Below are 21,030 nucleotides of genomic sequence, written 5' to 3'. Positions count from 1 at the left end.
CTTTCCAAACCTAGGGAAGTATAGGTAAAAAATCAAGTTTAGTCTTTCTAGATCCTTAGTACAAAATGAAAGGGAAAAAATAAAAGACAAAACCAAACTAAGCTCTGAAATTTGGAAAATGCAATTTTATGAATCAATATCTCATACCAACTAATGCAGGTCACAGACATCATCTTTCCTAAACTCAGCATAAGAAACCCTTTGCTTAATCCAAACAGAGTGGTGACTGAGCCCCTGCTTGAATATGTCCAAATGACATGTCTAAATTCACATATTTCTACCACCAGCCTCCTCAAAGTAAGGAAAGGAAGATAAAGGTTGAAAAACACAACTAAAGCAATAAACACAGGTGAATACTCCTCAGAACTGACAATACTGGTTTGAGTTAACCATGGAAAGGAAAAAGGTCATCTTTTCCTCCAAAACTACAGAAAAAGAGATTTTAGAATCAGTGGTAAATAAATGAAAATTACTTACCACCAAGGTTGGTGCCGTCAATAGTCCCCAGGCAAAAAACTCCAAAAAGATGACGATAACCGCATGATAAACACTAGGAGAACCTATTCCTTGAGGCTACCAAAAAAAAAAAAAAATTTTTTTTTAAGTTAAAAGGGTATACTAGAATCACCAACAATGATGACAAGAATCAGTAAATATTTACCAAGAACATACAGTTATGCATTGCTTAGCAACAGGGATATATTTGGCCTTTTCAGTAAACTTAAAATTTGAGTTCAGGATTTACATGCAAATAAATAAACATTATAATGTCATAGCTTAAAAATATTCATTAGCATTATGTGGGAATATTAATGGTGTTTGGGTTCTCCTCCAATTTTCTTTTTTGTTTCGTTCTGTTTTTTGGTGGTACTGAGAATCAAACCCATACCTCATGTATTTGAGGCAAGCGTTTTACCACTGAGGTAAATCCCCAGTACATGTTTGGGTTTCTCTACATGTTGAAATGATGATGCATCACTTTTAACATTGTCATAATGCATCATTATAATTTAAAATAATAGATGAGTCTCCAAACATACAGAATTAAGGTACCTGAAAACACTTTGGTAGAACCTGCAATTGAGGAGTTGGAGTGGAGGGGTTAGTGATTGAAGGACCGCGGCTGGGCAGTAAATATTCCAGAATACCTGCTACGTACCAGAGGTTCTAGGATTACAAAAACAAGACACAAATCCTGATCTTAAAGATCATAGCCTACATAGGAATAAATCTTATCATCATCATCTCTTATGTGTAAATACAATGAAGAGACATGCACAGATTAGTAAACAAGGAGAAGTATGACCCAAAAAAGGGTGGAGTACATAATAACAATGGAAAAAACGATAATGAAGTAGACAAGGACAGTGACAGTTTAAAGCTCCTGGGGAATAAACGTCTAGTCCTGGAGTAAAGAGGGAGGGAGGAGAAGTAGCCTCAAACTTGTTTAAAGAGTTTCTCATCTCACATATAGGAAGCCTCTGAACAGTTGGTTTCAAGCAAGAGAACTAATCAGACCTGCATTTTCCAATGCAACATTCTGGTGATTTCTTAAAGGATGAAATCAAAGAGCTAACTGCGTGCAAAAGAAGGCTATCTGAATCAGCTCAAATAAGAAACGATAAAGACCCAAGACAGTGGAGCAGTATGGATGCTGGAGGGGAGAGAATGGGTTTAAGTATTCAAAATATGAAATTGGCAGAACTTTAATAGTGAGAGGGAGAATTAAGAATGACTTCCAAGTTTTTAGAGTGGTTATCTAGAAGAAGAAGCTGGCAATATCCCAGTACTTTTCTCCCCAAGGAGCCTCAAATTTACCTTAGATTCTATTTAAAAGATTGGCCCCTTTACCTGAAACCTTCCTATTGTCCTGAGCCTCAATTTAAAAAATCAGTAAACAGCAAATGTGATGTCTGAAATCACCCAAGTGGAAAAGATATAAATTATGAAATGAACAGTGGGCTAAAACAGAACCCCAAGGAGCACCAACATTTAAGTAGTCTAGCAGAAGAAAAGGAACCCATGAAGAAGATTTTTAGGAAAGGAACAATGAAAGAAATAACAGGAGAATCAAGAGAATACAATGTCACAGATGACTAAGGAGCAGGAAGGAGTGAAAATCAGTACCAAATAGAGCAACTATAGTAACATAAGGTAAAAAATGTCCGTAGGATTTGATTAGCTTCAAACCTGTTTTGTTCACCACCACATATACTCAGCAACTAGTAAAAAGCCTGGTAAAATTCTCAAGGTCTTTAACATATGTCAATTTATATTATAAATTCCACAAACACAGTAAGGACTGTTTCCCAAACTCAACCAAGGAATCCTTTTACATTAACAGATAATACCACAAAGACACCTGAACTCCTTGGAAAAAGACTTTGGGAAATGCTGATAAAAATATAAGGGGGCCACTGGGGATATACCTCAGTTGGCAGAGTGCTTGCTTTGCATGCGCAAGGCCCGGGGTTCAAACTCTAACACCACCACCAAAAATAAATAAATAAATAAAATAAAGTAAAAAAATATTAGTGCTATACTCAGTGGTAGTGCATATGCTTAGTATGTTTGAGGTTCTGGATTCAATCCCCAGCATCACTCACATACAAAATATGTAAACTTTATACAAATAAATGCAGAGCAAAAGGATAGCAGAAAAAACTGTTAGAACCAGTGAAGTGGTGTGAACCAGTAATCCCAACTACCCCAGAGGTTGAGGCAGGAAGAGTGCAAGTTTGAGGTCAGCCTGGGCAACTTAGTGAGACCCAGCCAAAGGAGAGAGGAAGGAAAGAATGTGTTAAAAGTGGCTCTCACATGAAGACCACGTAATCAGTTGCAAGGAATATCAGAGAAGGCTTTCAGGAGGTAGGTATGATCTGATACCTCAAAAATCCAATGGGAAAGAATCAGTATTGTCCGGTGCACACTGAGGAAAGGTAGGCAAAATGATGGACGAGTATCTGAGGGAAAGGGAACAGGATATGCAACGGCCAAAAGACATGAAACACCACAACTTATTTCAGTAAGTGACATAAGAAGGAAAGTGGTACCAAAGTCAAGGTTGAGAGGCGAACAGAGTTGAAGCTGGAAATGTGATTAAAAAAAGACCTTATAAGTCACATTAAGGCATTTTCCTGAATTTTGAAGGAAAACTATAATATTTTAAGCCAAAGAGTAGCATAAAATTACAGAATACTAACTTCCAATGCAACATGGCAAACAGGTTGAAAGGGAGTTAGAACAACCAGAAGCCAGGTTATTGTAGAAACCCAAGTTTAAGAATTAATAGTAACTTGGGACTGGGGTTGTAGCTCAGTGGTAGAGCACGTGCCTAGCAACTGGTTGTGAGGCAATGGGTTCAACCCTCAGCACCATATAAAAATAAAGGTACTGTGCCTGTCTACAGCTAAAAAAAATAAAAAAGTAACAGTAACCTGAATAAGACAGTGGGAGTAGGATAAAGCAAAGTGAACTGACATAAAAACCACTTCGAAGATACGATCAATAGAACTCAGAGATTGACTTGATGTGCAGAGAGTAAGGGAAGATTAAAGATGAAGACATTTCAGTTTCTTAGTCAGCTAGACAATGAGGAAAGGAGAAAGCATAAAAGATTAATTCCACTTTAGGCCTACTGGTTTGAGGAAGACACGTATAACATTAAATGAATTTAAAAAGTGAACAAGGGCCAGGAGCAGTAGAGCACTTCTTTAGCATATAAGGCACCCTGGGTTTGATCCCCAGCACCATAAAAGAAGTAGTAAACAAAAAGAAGATTATCTAAGAAATTATAAAAGATTCATATCTTAACTAATGAAGCATTCATTCACTAAAAAACTAAACAAACATTAAATAAATGTGATAAAAGATACAAAGGAATACACTAATATTTTAAAAAAATATCTAGAGACATTTTATGCCATGTAAATCAGCACACAGTAAGAACAACAAAAAGTGAAATATTCAACCTTTGTTACAAAGCTTGTACTCAAATCACAGCCTGCAAATCAGACAGAATAATACACAGCTCAAAACTGTTTATGGATAATTTTTAATGACATGTAAAAATGCTTACTTATGATAATATTAAACTTAAAAAAATTAAAGTAGGATATAAAATTGTTTAGGGTAATTTTGACCACAAAAGACACAAACATCAATAGTGTTATATTGATACTTAAATAATGATTTAAGTGGTATAATATTATTTACTAAGTTGTTTGGAATTTTCTAAATCTTTTCTAGTAAGTATGCTTGTACTTTAAGAGGAAAATGTTTTGCTTATGTAAGAAACAAATTATGTGGGGCTGGGGTTGTAGCTCAGTGGTAGAGCGCTTGCCTAGCATGTTCAAGGCACTGGGTTCGATCTTCAGCACCACATAAAAAAAAAAATAGATAAAATAAAGGTACTGTGTCCATCTACTACTAAATAAATAAAGAAAGAAACAAACTATGTAAAATGAAAATGGAAAAAATTAAAAAGCAGCACATAGCATCCGTCCCTCCTGAATATTCTATTTTCCAGAGTGGTAAGAAAAAATATATTATTTTTCATTTTAAAAAAGGTGTGGAAAAGGGGACATAGCTTAGTGGTGGAGTGCTTGTCCACTATTACGGTTAGAACACTGGCATGGGGGAAGAAGGGATATGTGGGGGAAGGAGGGATATTTACTTGTTCTAAATTTCTGGTTATTTTGAGAGCTGTATTACAAGATTAAACATCCTTAATCTGAAAATCCAAACCCAAAATGCAAAACTTTTTGAGTAGATTTTCAGATTAGGGATGCTCAACCAGAGAAGTCTATGCAAACGTGCCAAAATCCAACACACTCCAAAATCTGAACATTTTTGGTCCCAAGCATTTCAGATAAGGGATGCTCAACCTGTATAAGTATATTGACTTTTTAAAAATTTTAAATGAACTCAAAAGCAACATAATATCTTAATAAAATTAACTAATATACAAAATCTTTTACTAATTTGGAATTTTAAAAGTTTCTAGGTAGGGGGCTGGGATTGTGGCTCAGTGGTAGAGCACTTGCCTTGCAAGTGTAAAGCACTGGGTTCAATCCTCAGCATCACATATAAATAAATAAATAAAGGTATTGTATCCATCTTCAACTAAAAAAATAAAAAATAAAAAATAGTTTCTAGGCAGGATGTTTTACTGGTGGTTTTAATGGAATACCTATCCAGAAGCAAAATTTTTTGATAATTTCAGAAAGAAAGCAAGTATCATAGATTGGGTAGAATACCAGACAGGTGATAGACAAGAAGGAAAATAAAATATTCGACTAGATAATTGTTTGCAGTATCAAGACTAGAAAGTTCAGATCACAAAGAGATCTTATCAACAGATGACATTTGCAGATGTGTTCAAGAGAACTGCAAAAGACGTGAAAAATCTGGAAGGATACAAATGCGAAAATAATACAAATTTCAACCTCAAATGCCAGATATGCCACCAGAAAGCATAATTGTTATACCAAAAGTTACTCAACTTACTAACTTCTCTTATGGGGGCATGAGAGATGGTTCCACCAGAAGTCAGAAATAATCTCCTTGAACCCTCCACTCTACACAACCCCTTCTAATCCCCAAATTCCCAAATCATACTTTTCATTGAATCATACATTTTCATGACTCTCACATTCATACAGACCACAGTTACATCTCGAAGGCTTCTGTCTGGATTTAATTGTTTGTTTTAAATCTACTTATTTATTCTTTTACCCTGTCACACTGGGCAACTTCTACAGTTATATATAGCTATGTAAGATACTTATTTAATTTTATTTGGACTAAACTTTTTCAAGATCATGATCCCTGAAGCAAGTCCTGCCAATATTCTACTGTATACTGTGCTGCTCACTATGATATACAATAAGTCAGGTATATTAAATGCATTTCAAGTTATGAAATTTTAGACTTATAATGGCTTTAATCAGAAGATAACTCTATTCTAAGGATATTTGTACTACCTAAGTTTCTTCTATCTATCGCTATAGTATTCAGTAGTTATTAGACACTGTTAAAGAGGTAGTATATTCACTAAACTTATGACATTCCCTATTCGAACCCTTCTCTATACCCTGATGTTCTATTGTATACACTACAGTATCATCTATCACATGGATTTATTATACAGCCTAGATTAAAATAAAATAATAAAGAATGTTCCTTGCTGGGTGTAGCACCACAGTCAGATAGATCATGTTTGAGGCCAACCTGAGGAACTCTGTAAGACTCTGACTCAAAAGCATAAAATAAAAAGGACTAGTGACTCAGTGGGTATAGTACTCCTAGATCCAATGAATATTCCCTAAAACTTACAATGTTTTAATTTTTATATTATCAGTTAAAACAATAATTTAAAAATTTTTTTAAGTCAGGGGTTTGAGGTCTAGATTAGTGACATAGTATTTGCTTAACATGTACGAAGCCTGTGTTTGATCCCTGGTACTGGAAAAAACAACAACTGGGACTAACTGGCATCATATACCTCTGAATATAACACCCTAGGAAGGTCACTTTACTTATATAGTTTTCTTAACAATTATATTTAGCTCTTTGTCTAATTAGGAGGTACTAACGGTAAATTCTATTTGAGCAACTTTCTACAAGACAAATGGCTTAGAATTATACATAGAAAAGCAGGGTAGCAGGAAAGATCTATACACACAAACACACAAAGCAGGAGAACTCCCCCAAATTAAACTTAACAAACCAATTGTATGTAATGTATAATTTTTTATACATTAAAAAATTTTTTATACATTAAAAAAATGGGACTTAAAAAATGAATAGCTATGAAGATATTATCAGGACAACTGGGGAAATTTGAATGTGGACTAAACAATATTATAATTTGGATCTTAAAGGCCCCCAAAGACCCACATATTGAAGGCTTTGTCCCCAGCTCACTGTGATGTGGCAAAATATTTAAGAGGTGAGGTTCAGTAGAAGGAAGTTAAATCATTGGGATTTATTTAACTTTCATGACCTTGAAAAGATATTGGGAACCCAGTGCTTTCCTTTTGCACTCTGCTGCACCTAGCCATGAGGTGAACAGGCCGCCTCCACCATGATGTACTGTGTTGCTACAGATTCAAAGCCAGAGGGCCAACTGATCATGGACTGAAACTTCTATAACTGTGTGTCAAAATAAGTCTTTCCATTTTTAAGGTGATTTATCTTGGGTATTTATTACAATAACAGAAAGTTGCCTGGAGTTTCAGGCCAGGCTGGGCAACATAGCAAGAACTTGTCTCTTAAAACTTACAATGATTTACATTTATAATCTTACACTTTCCAATAACATCTGAAGTTAGGTTATTACTTTCATTTTATAATCCAACAGAGCAAAATAAGATATGGAATGGAGTCAATCACAGCAACTCCAGAGACCAAATCTTAACTATTGTATACCCTGCCATAGAATATTACTTTCTTAGAAACAAGGATCATTCATTTTAGTATCCTATGGCAAACTACCATGTTTTATGTATAATGGGTGTTTACTACCAATGGATTATTTCTATAGCTCTAATCCTGACAGTTACTGAGGTGCTAGGTGACTTAAGTAAGCCACTTACTTATCCTGAGCAGGAAGGGGTAGCCTACAAATAGTTCCCAACACACATTTTTTTCTATTTTACAATAGTACAAAAGCAACATGCATTCAGCAGAAACTTTCTAGTGCTAGTGATATGCAGTGTGATACTCTTTTGTGATGCTGGGCAGTGGCAGCAAGCCACAGCTCTCAGCCAAACAATCACAAGGGAGAAACAACCAATACTCTATGGTATATAGTGCTGCTTTGAAAATTTTTTAAGTTGAAAATTCATTTTTTATGCCTACCAAACATAGCTTAGCAGCACTATATACCATAGCTATGTTTGGTAGGCATAACAAATGAATTTTCAACTTACAAAATTTTCAATTTACAATGGGTTTTTTGGGGTACGACCCCATTATAGATTGAGAAACATCTGTATTAATCTTATCTAAATCCACATCTTGGGGCTGGGATTGTGGCTCAGTGGAAGAGTGCTTGGCTAGCATGTGTGAGGCACTGGGTTCAAGAATCAGCACCACATATAAATTTAAAAAAAATAAAGGCCCATCAATAACTAATAAAAATATTTTAAAAGAGAAAAAAATCCACATCTAACTCTCAAATTTTGAACCTATGATTGCCCAAATCAATGTTTATGAATCCAGCAGTTATTATGGAGGAAATATTGACTTTAATAACTTCTTGTTATATTCCTACCAGTGAACCAGGGAGTTATACAGATTATTGCCAGAAAACAGAACTCATTCCACCATTATAATGCACTGTAATTCTACTTACTAAACAGCACGCCATCTTATATAAGGAAACAGTGAGTATAAACCAAACTGAGGATCATCCTGGAAAACTGGCTTAGACTCTTCAAGGTCAAGGGGCTGCGAATGTAATTCAATGGTAGAGCACTTGCCTAGCATGTGTGAGGCCCTGGGTTCAACCCCAGCATGGCAAAACAAATCAAAACCAAAATAAATTAATAAAAAACATATTATGCTGGAGATATAGCTCAGTGGTAGAGCAAGTGTGAGGCCTTGGGTTTTATCCCTGGAATTAAAAAACAAACAAAAAACAAAACAAGAAGAAGAATATCAAGATCATAAAAAACAACAAGGGACTGGGGTTGTGGCCTGATGGTAGAGTGCTTGCCTAGCATGCACGAGGTACCACATAAAAATAAAGATATTATGTCCACCTAAATATAAAAAATTTTTTTTTAAAAATGACAAAAAATTTCTTTAAGCTAAAAGAAAATGAAGAAACATGGCAGCTAAACATAGTAATTAAATTCTGTATCCAAATGCAGTATGTTTTTAGGATAATTGGGAAAATGTGACTATGGACTATTTATTGTACAACAGTATTGTATTAATGCTAATTTAAAAAATTGTATTGACTGCATTAAGGTTATGAGGAAAATATTTGTATTCTCAGGTGTAATATCCTAAAATTTTTTAAAAATATTTTTTGGTTATTGATAGACCTTTATTTTATTTATTTATATGTAGGGCTGAGAATTGAACTAGTGCTTCATACATGCCAGGGAAAAGCGCTACCGCTCGGCCCCAGCCCCAGCCCCAGCCCCTCCTAAAATATTTACAAACAAATGTCATGTTGTCTAAAACTGACTCTTCAAATGGTTCAGGAAAAACAAAAATGTAAATGTGTGTGTATGTGTATGTATATGTATATGTATATCTATATCTATATAACTACATATATATGAAATAGCAAATATGGCAAAATGTTAACAACTGGTGAATCCTGACTCTATGTGATGGGTAAATGAGTATTCACTGTGCTAGTCTTTCAATTTTTCTATTGTTGTAAAAAATTTAAAATAAAAATTAGGGAAATAAAGAAATTACAAAAAACAATAAAAAAGGTAGAAGGAAAAATAATTTTGAATGTAGAATTTAATTCTCTAAAGAGTTACCAATCCAGAATGAGTATAAAGATCTTTAAACACTGCATTTTCTCTAAACAATACATGCCTAAGGTGATTAAAATTTACTAAGAAAGTTTTTACAAAGAAAAAACATAAATAAATTTAGATGTATGCATGGAATAAGTGTACTATTTCATGGAGGAACAACAACAGGTTCTTGTAGAAAACACTATTAACCACAAATCAGTTTTAATGGGATCCTGACACATTGTGATAACTGAAGGAAACCTAAGGCTTTTATTACTAGGATCTGGCATCATGGCATTTTCGTTGTTTTCTCTCATTTTAATCAAGCAGGGCAAGGCATACTATATATGCAAAGGAAAAAGAAAACTGATCCTCAGTTTCCTGAAAGTATGAATCACCAAAAACACCTAGTGACACCATTACACTTATTGAGTCACATTGGCTTAATTTGCAGTGAGACTTAAAAAATTATTCTACAGACAAGTTATGGGTCAATTTTAAAGATATGTGTGTGTGTGTGTGTGTGTGTGTGTGTGTGTGTGTGTGTATTCACAAGAGTAAGCAGGTATGGTTAACTTGCTCCTAAAAAGAATGGAATACTGGGGCTGGGGTTGTGGCTCAGTAGTAGAGTGCTTGCCTCACACATGCGAGGCCCTGGGTTTGATCCTCAGCACCACATACAAACAAAGATGTTGTGTCCGCCGAAAACTAAAAAAAAATAAATATTAAAATTCTCTCTCTCTCTCTTAAGAAAAACAAACAAACAAGCAAAAGACTTACAGCTTAAGATTATGTTGCTTTGTGGTAAGTTTTGAAGAGATAAGAAATGTGGCAATCTAATATATCCTTTTCCATTCTTAGGAAAAGATGTGACTGTTAAATCAAGTTAAGTCATCATTTTCACACTGTTCAAATGACTACAAATTGAATTTACTAAAAAAGCAAAACAAAACTAAAAATTTAAAAAGCCCTACTTAAAAAAAATCAAACTGTTATCAATGTCTAGGATATAGTCTAAACTCAGGATTAATTTTAGTGTGTTCTCTCACACTAAAGATTTTAGTGTGTTCTCTCAATATACTCTATTTCTATAGCTAAATGAGAAAACATTATTGATCACTCCTTGTTCTAAAACAAGACAATATTACACATGGTAGAATTTATAACTTTTTATATATTGAGGAAGTCAACACATTATGAAGATTAAGATACTACACTTGCCATCAAAGAAACAAAATCTGAGGGTTCTTGATGTTTAATGGCTAAAACTATCAATTCTTATTTTAACTGACACTTTCATTTCAAAATAATGCTAAAAGATAACTTGCACTTTTAAACAACTGAAAATTTTAAATCATGCATACTTCTCAGAATATTACTTAGGAAAAAAGTTATTCTTTTAACTTAAACTTCAACTTTTGTAGCTACAAACAAGTTATACTAAAACTATAGGAGAATTTCTACGGAGATGACTAAATTGGCCTTCTAACTAATCAGGATGAACTGGCCCCATAATTTGGGAAAACTGCTTACTAATTTATGTCCAGACACACCAACCTAAACCAAAAGAACCACAGAGAGAATAAATTAAGTTATCCCTGGAGCTACCTGCCACAAACTTGCCAAATCAGTGAAGTCTGACCTCCAGTATCTGTAGGTTCTGCACCCAAGGAGCAGATCAAAAATGTTCAGTAGGGGCTGGGGATACAGCTCAGTTGGTAGAGGGCTTACCTCTCATGCACAAGGCCCTGGTTCAATCACCAGCACCCCCCCCCCCCCAAAAAAAAAAGTTCAAGAAAAAAATGTCCCTATTCAACATGTACAGGCTTTCTTCTTTCATTATTTCCTAAACAATATAACAACCATTAAACAGAATTTACACTGTATTAAGTATTATTATAAGTAATCTCCAGAATACTCAAAGTATATAGAATTGCACTGGTTATTTGCAAATAGTATGCCATTTTATATAAGGGACCTGAAGCATTCACATTTTTTGGTAGCGAAGGGGACCCTGAAACCTCTGAGGATAGTGAGGGATGACTATATATATACATGCTTAAGACTAAAGAACAGCTCTCTGGGTCTACAAAGACCCTATACTCTTTGAAGCTTTCCTGAAACTACTTCAGCCATCCTTCTAGGTAATGAGTGCAAAACATATGAAATTGGGTCTAGCTTTCTGAATTCTTACTGACTTCTATTTATTCTCATGAAAATCAGGGGGGAAGGGCTGGGGTTGTGGCTCAGCAGGACAGCGCTCACCTAGCACTTGTGTGCAGGGCCTGGGTTCAATCCTCAGCACCATAAATAAATAAATAAATAATGTAGCCAAGTACAACAAAAAAATAAACAAAAAAATCAGGGGGAAAGATTTGGCATATTTCATATTGCAAATGATATATTAATTATACTTTTTAAAGTATTTCCAACAACATAATTGATGTAAAACTAGTTTTTATAGAATGTTCAGTTATTTTATTGTTTCATTTGTAAAAGAACTGCACATTTTCTACTTTGTCATAGATGTAATCCTATAACTGTATTTACAAAATAAAGATCATATAAAAAATAAGCAAACTTAAGAATCAGAAGATCCTTCAATTTTCAAAAATATATATAACTCATGTGAATAACTGTTTAGCTCACAGCCTCTAACATGAATGAATCTAGCAATACATGATAATAATTTGACAACAAACTAAGTATTCTAAAATGTCAAGATGTGTATTTTAATTCAGTTATCTTAAATTAAATGGTCTAAATAAATGAGATACATCAAAGTGTTACATACACATACATTAAAACTTATAACTAAAAACTGTATTTCTACAGGGGATGCTTCAAAAGCAAATTCACCAGTATCAGGATTATTTTCACCAGTGGAATGGTATATAGTAGATGATTAAACACTTACTTAAGTTAAACTATGCCACTTACTCTATAGCTACTTATACTCTTTTCAATCAGAACTGCTCTTAAAATTTTTGCTTTATAAAACAGCCTCAAGGTAAACAAAGGTTAAGACCTCCTGAAATTCACACAACTTATTGTAACTGACCTTAATTGTGCACTATTCAAATGACAGAATATTATCCTGGCCTTAGAGTGGACTGAAATACAAATTCAAGGAAAAAGAAAATTTAGTAGTAAGGGGCTGAAGATATAGTTCAGTGGTAGATCACTTGTCTAGCACATGCAAAGCCCTGGGTTGGATTCCCAGATTAAAAAAAAAAAAAAAAAGAAAGAAAGAAAGAAATTAGTAACATCATCATTAACCTGGTTCACATAGAAAGGCTCACTTCCTCAAAACTATAAATCTGCTCTAATTTTTTGTTTTATAAATATTAAAATTGGTTTAATAGGCTTATAATGATGTGTCAACAGAAAGACAAAGCAAACACTCTTATTAACATTAGTAAACCCTACTAGGTACAAATCAAATCATACCAGTACCATAGACCAGGAATATGAAATCATATTCAGAGCCTTGCATATATTAACCTCAAGGAACTGTGACTGAATGAATCTACCCATTGGTGGAACTTTTTAAAAGCTCTAAGGCTGAGAGTATAGTATAGCTCAGTGATAAAGCACTTGTCTAGCATGTGTGAAGTCCTGGGTAACAGTATTCCAATCAAGCAGAGAAGCAGAAAAGCATATGCCATCTTAAAATGCAAATACTATCCTGCAAAACAATTCATGACATTTATTGAAATATTCTTCTGATGATGCACTGGAATAAACAAAAGTATAACAAAATTCATTTAAGAGTGTGCTAGTACAAAAATAAAAGTATTTTTATTTTAAAAATTATCCCAGCTATGGGATTCAAAGATGCAAACAAAGTCTCTATTCTAAAGGAGTATCCAGTGCTCTTAGAATGGAAAGTGAAACATTAAGTCCAATAAGATGAGAAATGATAATACCCTAATGCCCAAAACCCTCAATGAAAGTTACTCTGTGTGTCCTCTTGAAACTATTTTGTGGTACAAAAATCATATTTTGTGTCCTAAAACAAGCTATGAATTCACTATAATAAATAACAGGAAAGATTTTTTAAAATATCTTCCAAAAACTCACAGGATTTGGAAAGAATCTGCTATAGAACAAATCAAACGAAAATCCAAAAAATAGAGAAAACAAAACTAAACTTTATAGGGAAAAGGAAGTTGTGTTTCTTGATGAGTTAGTTTCATTCTTACCTTTTGCAAGATAAATATTACGGATTCTCAATATCATTTGTTTATTTTGAAGACTTTGCCACCATTGTCTCTATTTTGAAGACTTTCATGAGTAATTTTAATATCTGGTCTCTTTCTATAGTTGACAAAAGCAACAGAATTTTTCTCTCCAAATAGTTATTACTGACTTGGTCAAAAGAGCTAGGATTAATTTTTTTTGGGGGGAGGGGGTCCGCTGGGGATTGAACACAGGGCCCTGTGCTTGCGAGGCAACCACTTTACAACTGAGCTATACCCCCAGCCCAAGCTAGGTCTACTCTTCATTGATTTGATCAAAGTAATATTTTTAATTAAAAATGGACAGTAAAAAGAATCTGAGAAATTTCAAACTTTCTTTTTTCAAAAAATGTCAACATCTAATAAATTTGACAGTTAAATAAAAACATTCTGAAACCATTCCCCATGTCTCAAGCTTTCTAAATTTTGGCATATTTAGACCAGGTCATGTTCTAAAATGTCAAAAGAAATTTGTCATTTACTTAAGTTGAATTCAGCAAACCCTCATGGTGGCCTACTTACACATTTAGGACTTTATGTTGAGCAAGCCTCCCCATTAAAATACAAACAGGAAGAGAATTAAAGGAACCATGTCTACACACTTCTCGGTAAACAAACACTTTTCACCTTTCCGTTCTATTTCAGAACGCGATACCAAAGGATGCAATAAAGATCAGAGAGTGTAGCAAAAGGGAAATCTCAGTACAAAAAAGTATAGGTGAGTTCCCTCTTCAATTAAAAATCCTGCGTCCCCTGCTGGTAAATTATGGCACACTGCATAAAGTTTATTGTGGATAACAAATTTTTCCAAAAAGCAAAATTTTTTTCTTGCCCTCAATCTGTCTTACTTTTAAAGAGATTTCTAATCCCTAGGCCATGATCAGCTCTACGTAGTATTTTTTTTTAATTTTATGGCACAGAGTGATGACTTGTCGGAAAACTAGCCGAATGAAATATAAGCCCCAGGTGTCTGTCAGGCTTCCGACTCCGAGAGGAAAAGAGGAAAGCCCACTCCCTGACAGGGCTCCCCGTGCCGCGAGCAGGTAAAGGCTGAAGCTCCGACCCATCGCGACCAGGAAGGGGAAAGCGAACGCACGACGGGCCCGAGTACGGTCGCCGCGCCAGATGCCACCTTTGACAGCATATGGAAAGGCAGGGACTGCTCCCGGGCCCTTGGCAAGCTTCGCCGCAGCTGGGGCCTGGCGGCGGAGGCGCGGCTGCAGCGGCAAGGGCGCGGTGGCCTGCCCGGACCGCCAGGGAGCCGGCACGTTCCTCCCCGCGGCAGGGGCGCACGTGGGGCTCGGGGCCGTAGGGCCTCAAAAGGCGACCTGAGCTGGGGGCGGCCGGTGCGGAGGAGGCGACGGTCTCCTCCCAGCACAGGCCTGGGAGGCCGCAGGCCGGAGCGGGGGAGGGCAACTCCCGCGACAGCCGCAGGGTGTCCGGCACCCAGACCCCAGCGCCCGTGGACAGGGAAAGGGAAGCCAGAAGCGTTCGGGGCGATTGTAAAAGGAAGCGAAGGGGCAGAAAGAGATCAGACCGGGGCCCCAGGGACGCTCGCCGGCGCGGAACCTTGGCTTACCGTGCCTCCGTCCTTAATGATGATCTTCTTGGCCAGCATGATACTGCGGTTTGCGGCCCGTTTCTTCTTCTTTCCCTGGGTCATTTTACCATCCTCGATTCCTGGCGTTGCTGCAGCCACTCCCGGGGCGGCCGGCCCCAGCGGCGAGTGCCGTCCCGCCACTACTGCCGGGCCGAGCCGCTCGGGGCGCCAGCCGCCATCTTGAGGGCCCGGCCTGCCTCCGGCGGCGCGTCACATCGTGCGATCGGCCGACGAGCACGCCCCGCCCCGCCCCGCCCCCGTGACGCCGGCCAGCCCGCTCGCGCGCTCGGAGGCCCGGTGCAGGGAGGGCGGCCTGGAGGGAATCCGTAGACTCCCGAGAGCGGCTGGCTGCCGGGAGCTCTGTGCTACTTCTTACCCCTCGCTTAATTCTCTCAGCAGTTCTGGGCAGTAGGGACCATTATTGTACCCTCTTCATAAATGAAGAAATTTTAAGTTTCAAAAGGTTGTTACCATTCATAGCTGATAAGTGGTTGCTCTGGAATTTTAACCAGACTTCCTACACTATTTGTCCAATCTCCAGCTGTTCTAACCAAGTCGTAACTGAAGAGAATAGTGAAAAAAAAAACCCTCATTTTCTACAAATGCTGAACTGAAGAGGTAAAGTAAGATGGACTTTTGGTAAATAGTCTTTTGTTGTTCTGGTGTTCCGGGGGCTCCCACCAAAAGGCAATTGGCTCGAGTTTGTTTTTTTTTTTACAGTAGCTCCCTTGTCCCAAGACCTTTTCTTTATTCCCTGCCAGTGAACCTTACATGACTTATGTCACACTTTATAAGCCACTACCTTTTTATTATTTAAAAATCAATTTGCAGGGGATAAGATGGGGGACTGATTAAAAAAAAAACAGTTGGCAAAAAAGGAATGTGAACTATAAAGCATTTCCACTGTTAATATTTTGATTTTGATAACTATTGTATTAGTAATAGTATGAGAGTAACTTTTCTTTAAATATACCCTTTATTTTTAAGGAGTGAAAGGATATAATGCACAGTACCTACCCTCAGATGGTTAGGAGGTGGAGGGAAGAGTGACAGTACAAGGGCAAAATGTTAAAAGCCCAGTCAACCTGGGTAATGGTGGGTCTTATTAATATATGTTCACAAATTTGGTATATATCCTTAGAAGAGGCAGAGTCTAATTCCCTTTTCCCACCTGTTGGTTGGACTTGGTGATACCCAGAGTAAAGCAGAAGTAACAGCACTGACTTCAAAGGCTAGGTCATAAAAGGCACTGCAACTTCTTGCTAGCTCTACTTTTGGATGACTCTGAACCCCAAAGTCTGGGAGATGCTATGTCATGAAGATATCCAAGCAGCTATGGAGACATCCAGTTGTCTACAGCTGAGACTTACCAAAAGCCATGTGAATCATCTGTCTATCCTGGTTATGCTTTTAGCTGAAGGCAACTACTACCAACATCCTGGCCACAACTTCAGGAGAGACTCAGAACTAGAACCATGCCGCTTATCCACTCTGGGATTTCTGATTCTCAGAAACTGTGTAAGATAAAACTATTTGTCTTAAGTCACTAGGCTTTTGGGGTAATTTGTTATGTGGCTATAAATAGCTAAAATACAAGATAAAGGGGGAAAGTACAGGGTAAAAATTTGAGTTCTTGTTATTGCAACTTTTCTCTAAGTTTGCAATTATTTCAAAATAAAATGTTAAGAAATAAATTTGACTGAATTTTCTGAACCTCCTATTTCCATACTTACTAGAAATGAATTTCCATGGAAGGAAGAAGAAAGGCATTTGAGCCTGATATATACTTCCCAGTAAGTCAACTCATCATACTTATTTTTAAAAATCTTATATACATACGTAAACTCATAATGCTTATGTTTTAAAAAAATCTCATGTAGAAACTTTTCAGATGAAGTCATATTTGAAGCTCTGGAAATAGATTTTATAATTAAATCCCCAGGAACTTGTTTTAGATGTAGAGGGTTGGTAAGATAATTTTTTGTGGTTACTCTGACTTTTCATAGCCTCTCAAAATCATACTTCATCCTGCAGCACCAATTTTTATCCTTAAGAAATGGTTACTGGTTAGTCATTCAAAAATATTGAATACCTATATGTGGTTGATACTGTGTTTTAGGCATATCTACATGGATATTCTAGTGGGGGGGGCAGAGTTACAAAACAAAGAAAAGATAATTGAAAAATGAAGTAAGTGCAGTTGTTAATAGTAATAAGAGAAATTTAGCACATACCACCTGCTTTGGCTTGAAGGGCTGCAATGGTAAACAAAAATATACCGACCTAGTCTGTATATAAAGACTCTGTATGTGATTTGGGTTGTGAATATCCACAAATGAGCTTTATGTTAAGAAGTTGACATACACCCGAACACAGTAGTGTATACCTGTAATCTCAGCAGCTCAGGAGGGTGAGGCAGGAGGATTGCGAGTTTGAAGCTAGCCTCAGCAATTTAGCAAGGCCATAAGAACTCAGTGAGACCTCATCTCTAAATAAAATACAAAAAAGGGTTAGGGATGTGGCTCAGTGGTTAAGTGTGCCTGAGTTTAATCCTGGGTACAAAACAACAACAACAAAGTTGACTTGTAAGTTAGGGTTCTTTGGTTAACAGTCAACAACAGGAACTAGTACTGGCTTACTTAAGTAAAAGGGATCTGGAAGGATATTAGTGTGTTTCCAGAATTAATAAGGCTAAGAATCAGGCTTAAAAACAGGCAGAAACCATGGTATGGAATACTCATAGGACAGTTCACGAGGCAACACTGGAAAGTAAGGATTCCTTGGAAGAAGGGCAAGTGGCTGAAAGCTAACAATTCCTAAAGTATTAAAACTATATCATAGATGCCCTTCAATAGACGAATGGATAAAAAAAATGTGGCATTTATACACAATGGAGTATTACTCTGCATTAAGAAATGACAAAATCATAGAATTTGGAGGGAAATGGATGGCATTAGAGCAGATTATGCTAAGTGAAGCCAGCCAATCCCTTAAAAACAAATGCCAAATGTCTTCTTTGATATAAGGAGAGTAGCTAAGAACAGAGTAGGGACAAAGAGCATGAGAAGAAGATTAACATTAAACAGGGATGAGAGGTGGGAGGGAAAGGGAGAGAGAAGGGAAATTGCATGTAAATGGAAGGAGACCCTCAGGGGTATACAAAATTACATACAAGAGGAAGTGAGGGGAAAGGAGGAAAAATATAAGGGGGAGAAATGAATTACAGTAGAGGGGGTAGAGAGAGAAGAGGGGAGGGGAGGGGGGAGGGGGGATAGTAGAGGATAGGAAAGGTAGCAGAATACAACAGACACCAGAATGGCAATATGTAAATCAATTGTTGTGCAAATGATGTGATTCTGCAATCTGTATATGGGGTAAAAATGGGAGCCCATATCCCACTTGAATCAAAGTGTGAAATATGATATATCAAGAACTATGTAATGTTTTGAACAACCTACAATAAAAATTAATTAAAAAAAAAAAAACTATATCATAGAACTCAAAGCCCACCTTTGCCCCAGATATACCATTTACTAAAGAAACTGCACTTCACTATGGTAACAGAAGGAGTCCTCTAACTACAAAACTGAGTAAGTCACCTAAATCCCTACTCCTCCCTCTATTTCATAGAATCACCTATTATGTTGATACAAGAAGATACCACATTTTATTATGAACAGAAACTCCACTAAAAATCCATACAAGGTTTCTGTAAAAAGAAAGTAGGGGGGGCTAGGGCTCAATGGCAGAGTGCTTGCCTGGCAAGTGTGAGGCCTTGGGTTCGATCTGTAGCACCACATAAAAATAAACAAAATAAAGGCATTCTGTCCATACACAACTACCAAAAAAAAAAAGGAAATGGAGGCTTTTTAATCAATAGAAGGCCAGTATTCCAGCTGCTTGGGAACCTGAAAGTAGGAGGATTGTTGGAACCCCAGAGTTTGAAGACAGGTTAAACAATTATTGAGACCCTATCTCAAAAAACCCCACACACTTTGCTGGGGGTGTAGTTCAGTGGTAGAACACATTGCCTAGCATGCCTGAGGCCCTAGGAGCAGGGGTGGGAGTGAAGGGGTAAGATTATGAATTAATAGAAAATACTACCCTCCAGAAAATACAAAGCAAAAGAAAACTACAATACTCCAACAATTAAATATCATTAATAAGCAATTCAGACAATGAAAAAATACAACAAATAAAAAATTTAAAACAATAGGAAGAATACAGAATGACAGTTATTCAAACTCAGGCAATATACTGAAAATATAAAATCATTTTAAAAATGACAACTAAAATTAACAGGGTACCTGAGAGAATAGATACAAATAGATATGAAAATTAAGAAACAAGATTACAACAGCTACAAGAATGAAAAAAAAAAAAAAAGCAATAATAAGCCAGTGCAGTGGCACACACCTGTAATCCCAGCAGTTCATGAGGCTAAGGCAGGAGGATCATGATTTCAAAGCCAGCCTCAGCAAGGGTGAGGTGCTAAGCAAATAAGGAGATCTTAAAATACAAAATAGGGCTGGGGATGTTGCCTAGTGGTCAAAGCTCCGAGTTCAATCCCCATTACAAAAAAAAAAAAAAAAAAATTAATAAGGGATTAGAGTTGTGGCTTAGTGGTAGAGGGCTTTGCCTAGCATATGTGAGGCACTGGGTTCGATCTTCAGGACTACATAAATAAGTAAAAAAAAAAAAAAAAACAAAACAAAAGCAATAATAAGGATCAGTGAGAAAATAATCTAAGCCTCCAGGCAAAGATCTACAAACTTAGGCCTCTGGGCATAAACAAAATTAATGTCAATTCCAAAAACTGAAAAAAAATCAAGTGGTGCCAGACTTCTTGAAAAAACCAAACAACATAATGATGGCACATCATTTTTTTAAAAATTCAAGGCAAATAAATGCTAGTCTAGGATTTTGTATGTAGCACAGCTGTATGTATCAAGGCTCTAGAAAATCTTCATCATGCCACAACTCAGAGACTATTGTACTTACAAGCCCTCTATTAGAACTTTATCCAGTCAAGAGTAGGCTGGGTTTGTGGCTCAGTGGTAGAGCACTTGCCTAGAATGTGTGAGGCACTGGGTTTGACTCTCAGTACCACATAAAAATAAATAAGATAAAGGCATTGTGTCCGTATATAACAATAGAGTATTATATACATTTTTAAAATGTATAATTTTACAACAAAGGCAGGGACTAGGGTGCAAATAATCTGTTTATATGTTCTAATGAAACAGAAGTAAGACAAGTAAAAATCTGAGAGGAGAGAAAGGATAAAAGTTTCATTGAGGAGCTGGGTTTGTGGCTCAGTGGTAGAACACTTGGCCTAGTACATGTGAGGCACTGGGTTCAATCCTCAGTACAACATAAAAATAAGTAAATAAAAATAAAGATTTAAAAAAAAAAAAACTTTGGTTGATGGGCTAGGGTTGTGGCTCAGTGGTAGAGTGCTTACCTAGCATGTGTGAGGCACTGGGTTTGATTCTCAGCATTACATATAAAAAAATAAATAAAGGTCTATCAACAACTAAAAAAATTATTTAAAAAAGCTTGACTGTCACATAGACAAATCATGTGAAGAATCAACAACTGGCAAATCAATGGCTACAGTGTTGCACAATTGTAATCCCACTTACTTGAAGACTAAGCCAAGAAGATTGAAAATTCAAGCCAGCAGTTGACTGGGCAACTT

At 36.6% G+C, this 21,030-nt stretch overlaps 1 protein-coding gene across 2 annotated transcripts in view; it reads right to left on the bottom strand.

Annotated features, from left to right (window-relative positions):
• Slc71a1 (solute carrier family 71 member 1) overlaps window positions 1–15,571 on the bottom strand; it is a 39,068-nt gene extending 23,497 nt beyond the window's left edge. For both annotated transcript variants that reach the window (XM_076863291.1, XM_076863292.1), the window contains exons 1-2: window positions 15,309–15,571; window positions 478–573 (exon numbers count right to left, since the gene is read on the bottom strand). In XM_076863291.1, coding sequence (XP_076719406.1) covers window positions 478–573; window positions 15,309–15,392 — 180 coding nt within the window. In that variant the 5' untranslated portion in view covers window positions 15,393–15,571. The remainder of the gene's footprint in view (window positions 1–477; window positions 574–15,308) is intronic.
• Between the last annotated feature and the right edge of the window lie 5,459 nt (window positions 15,572–21,030).

The sequence above is a fragment of the Callospermophilus lateralis genome, chromosome 7 (genome assembly GCF_048772815.1).
Source record: "Callospermophilus lateralis isolate mCalLat2 chromosome 7, mCalLat2.hap1, whole genome shotgun sequence".
In the NCBI taxonomy this organism is placed as follows: Eukaryota; Metazoa; Chordata; class Mammalia; order Rodentia; family Sciuridae; genus Callospermophilus; species Callospermophilus lateralis.
Note: the sequence above shows the minus strand (reverse complement) of the source record. Positions and strands in the feature narration are given on the sequence as shown.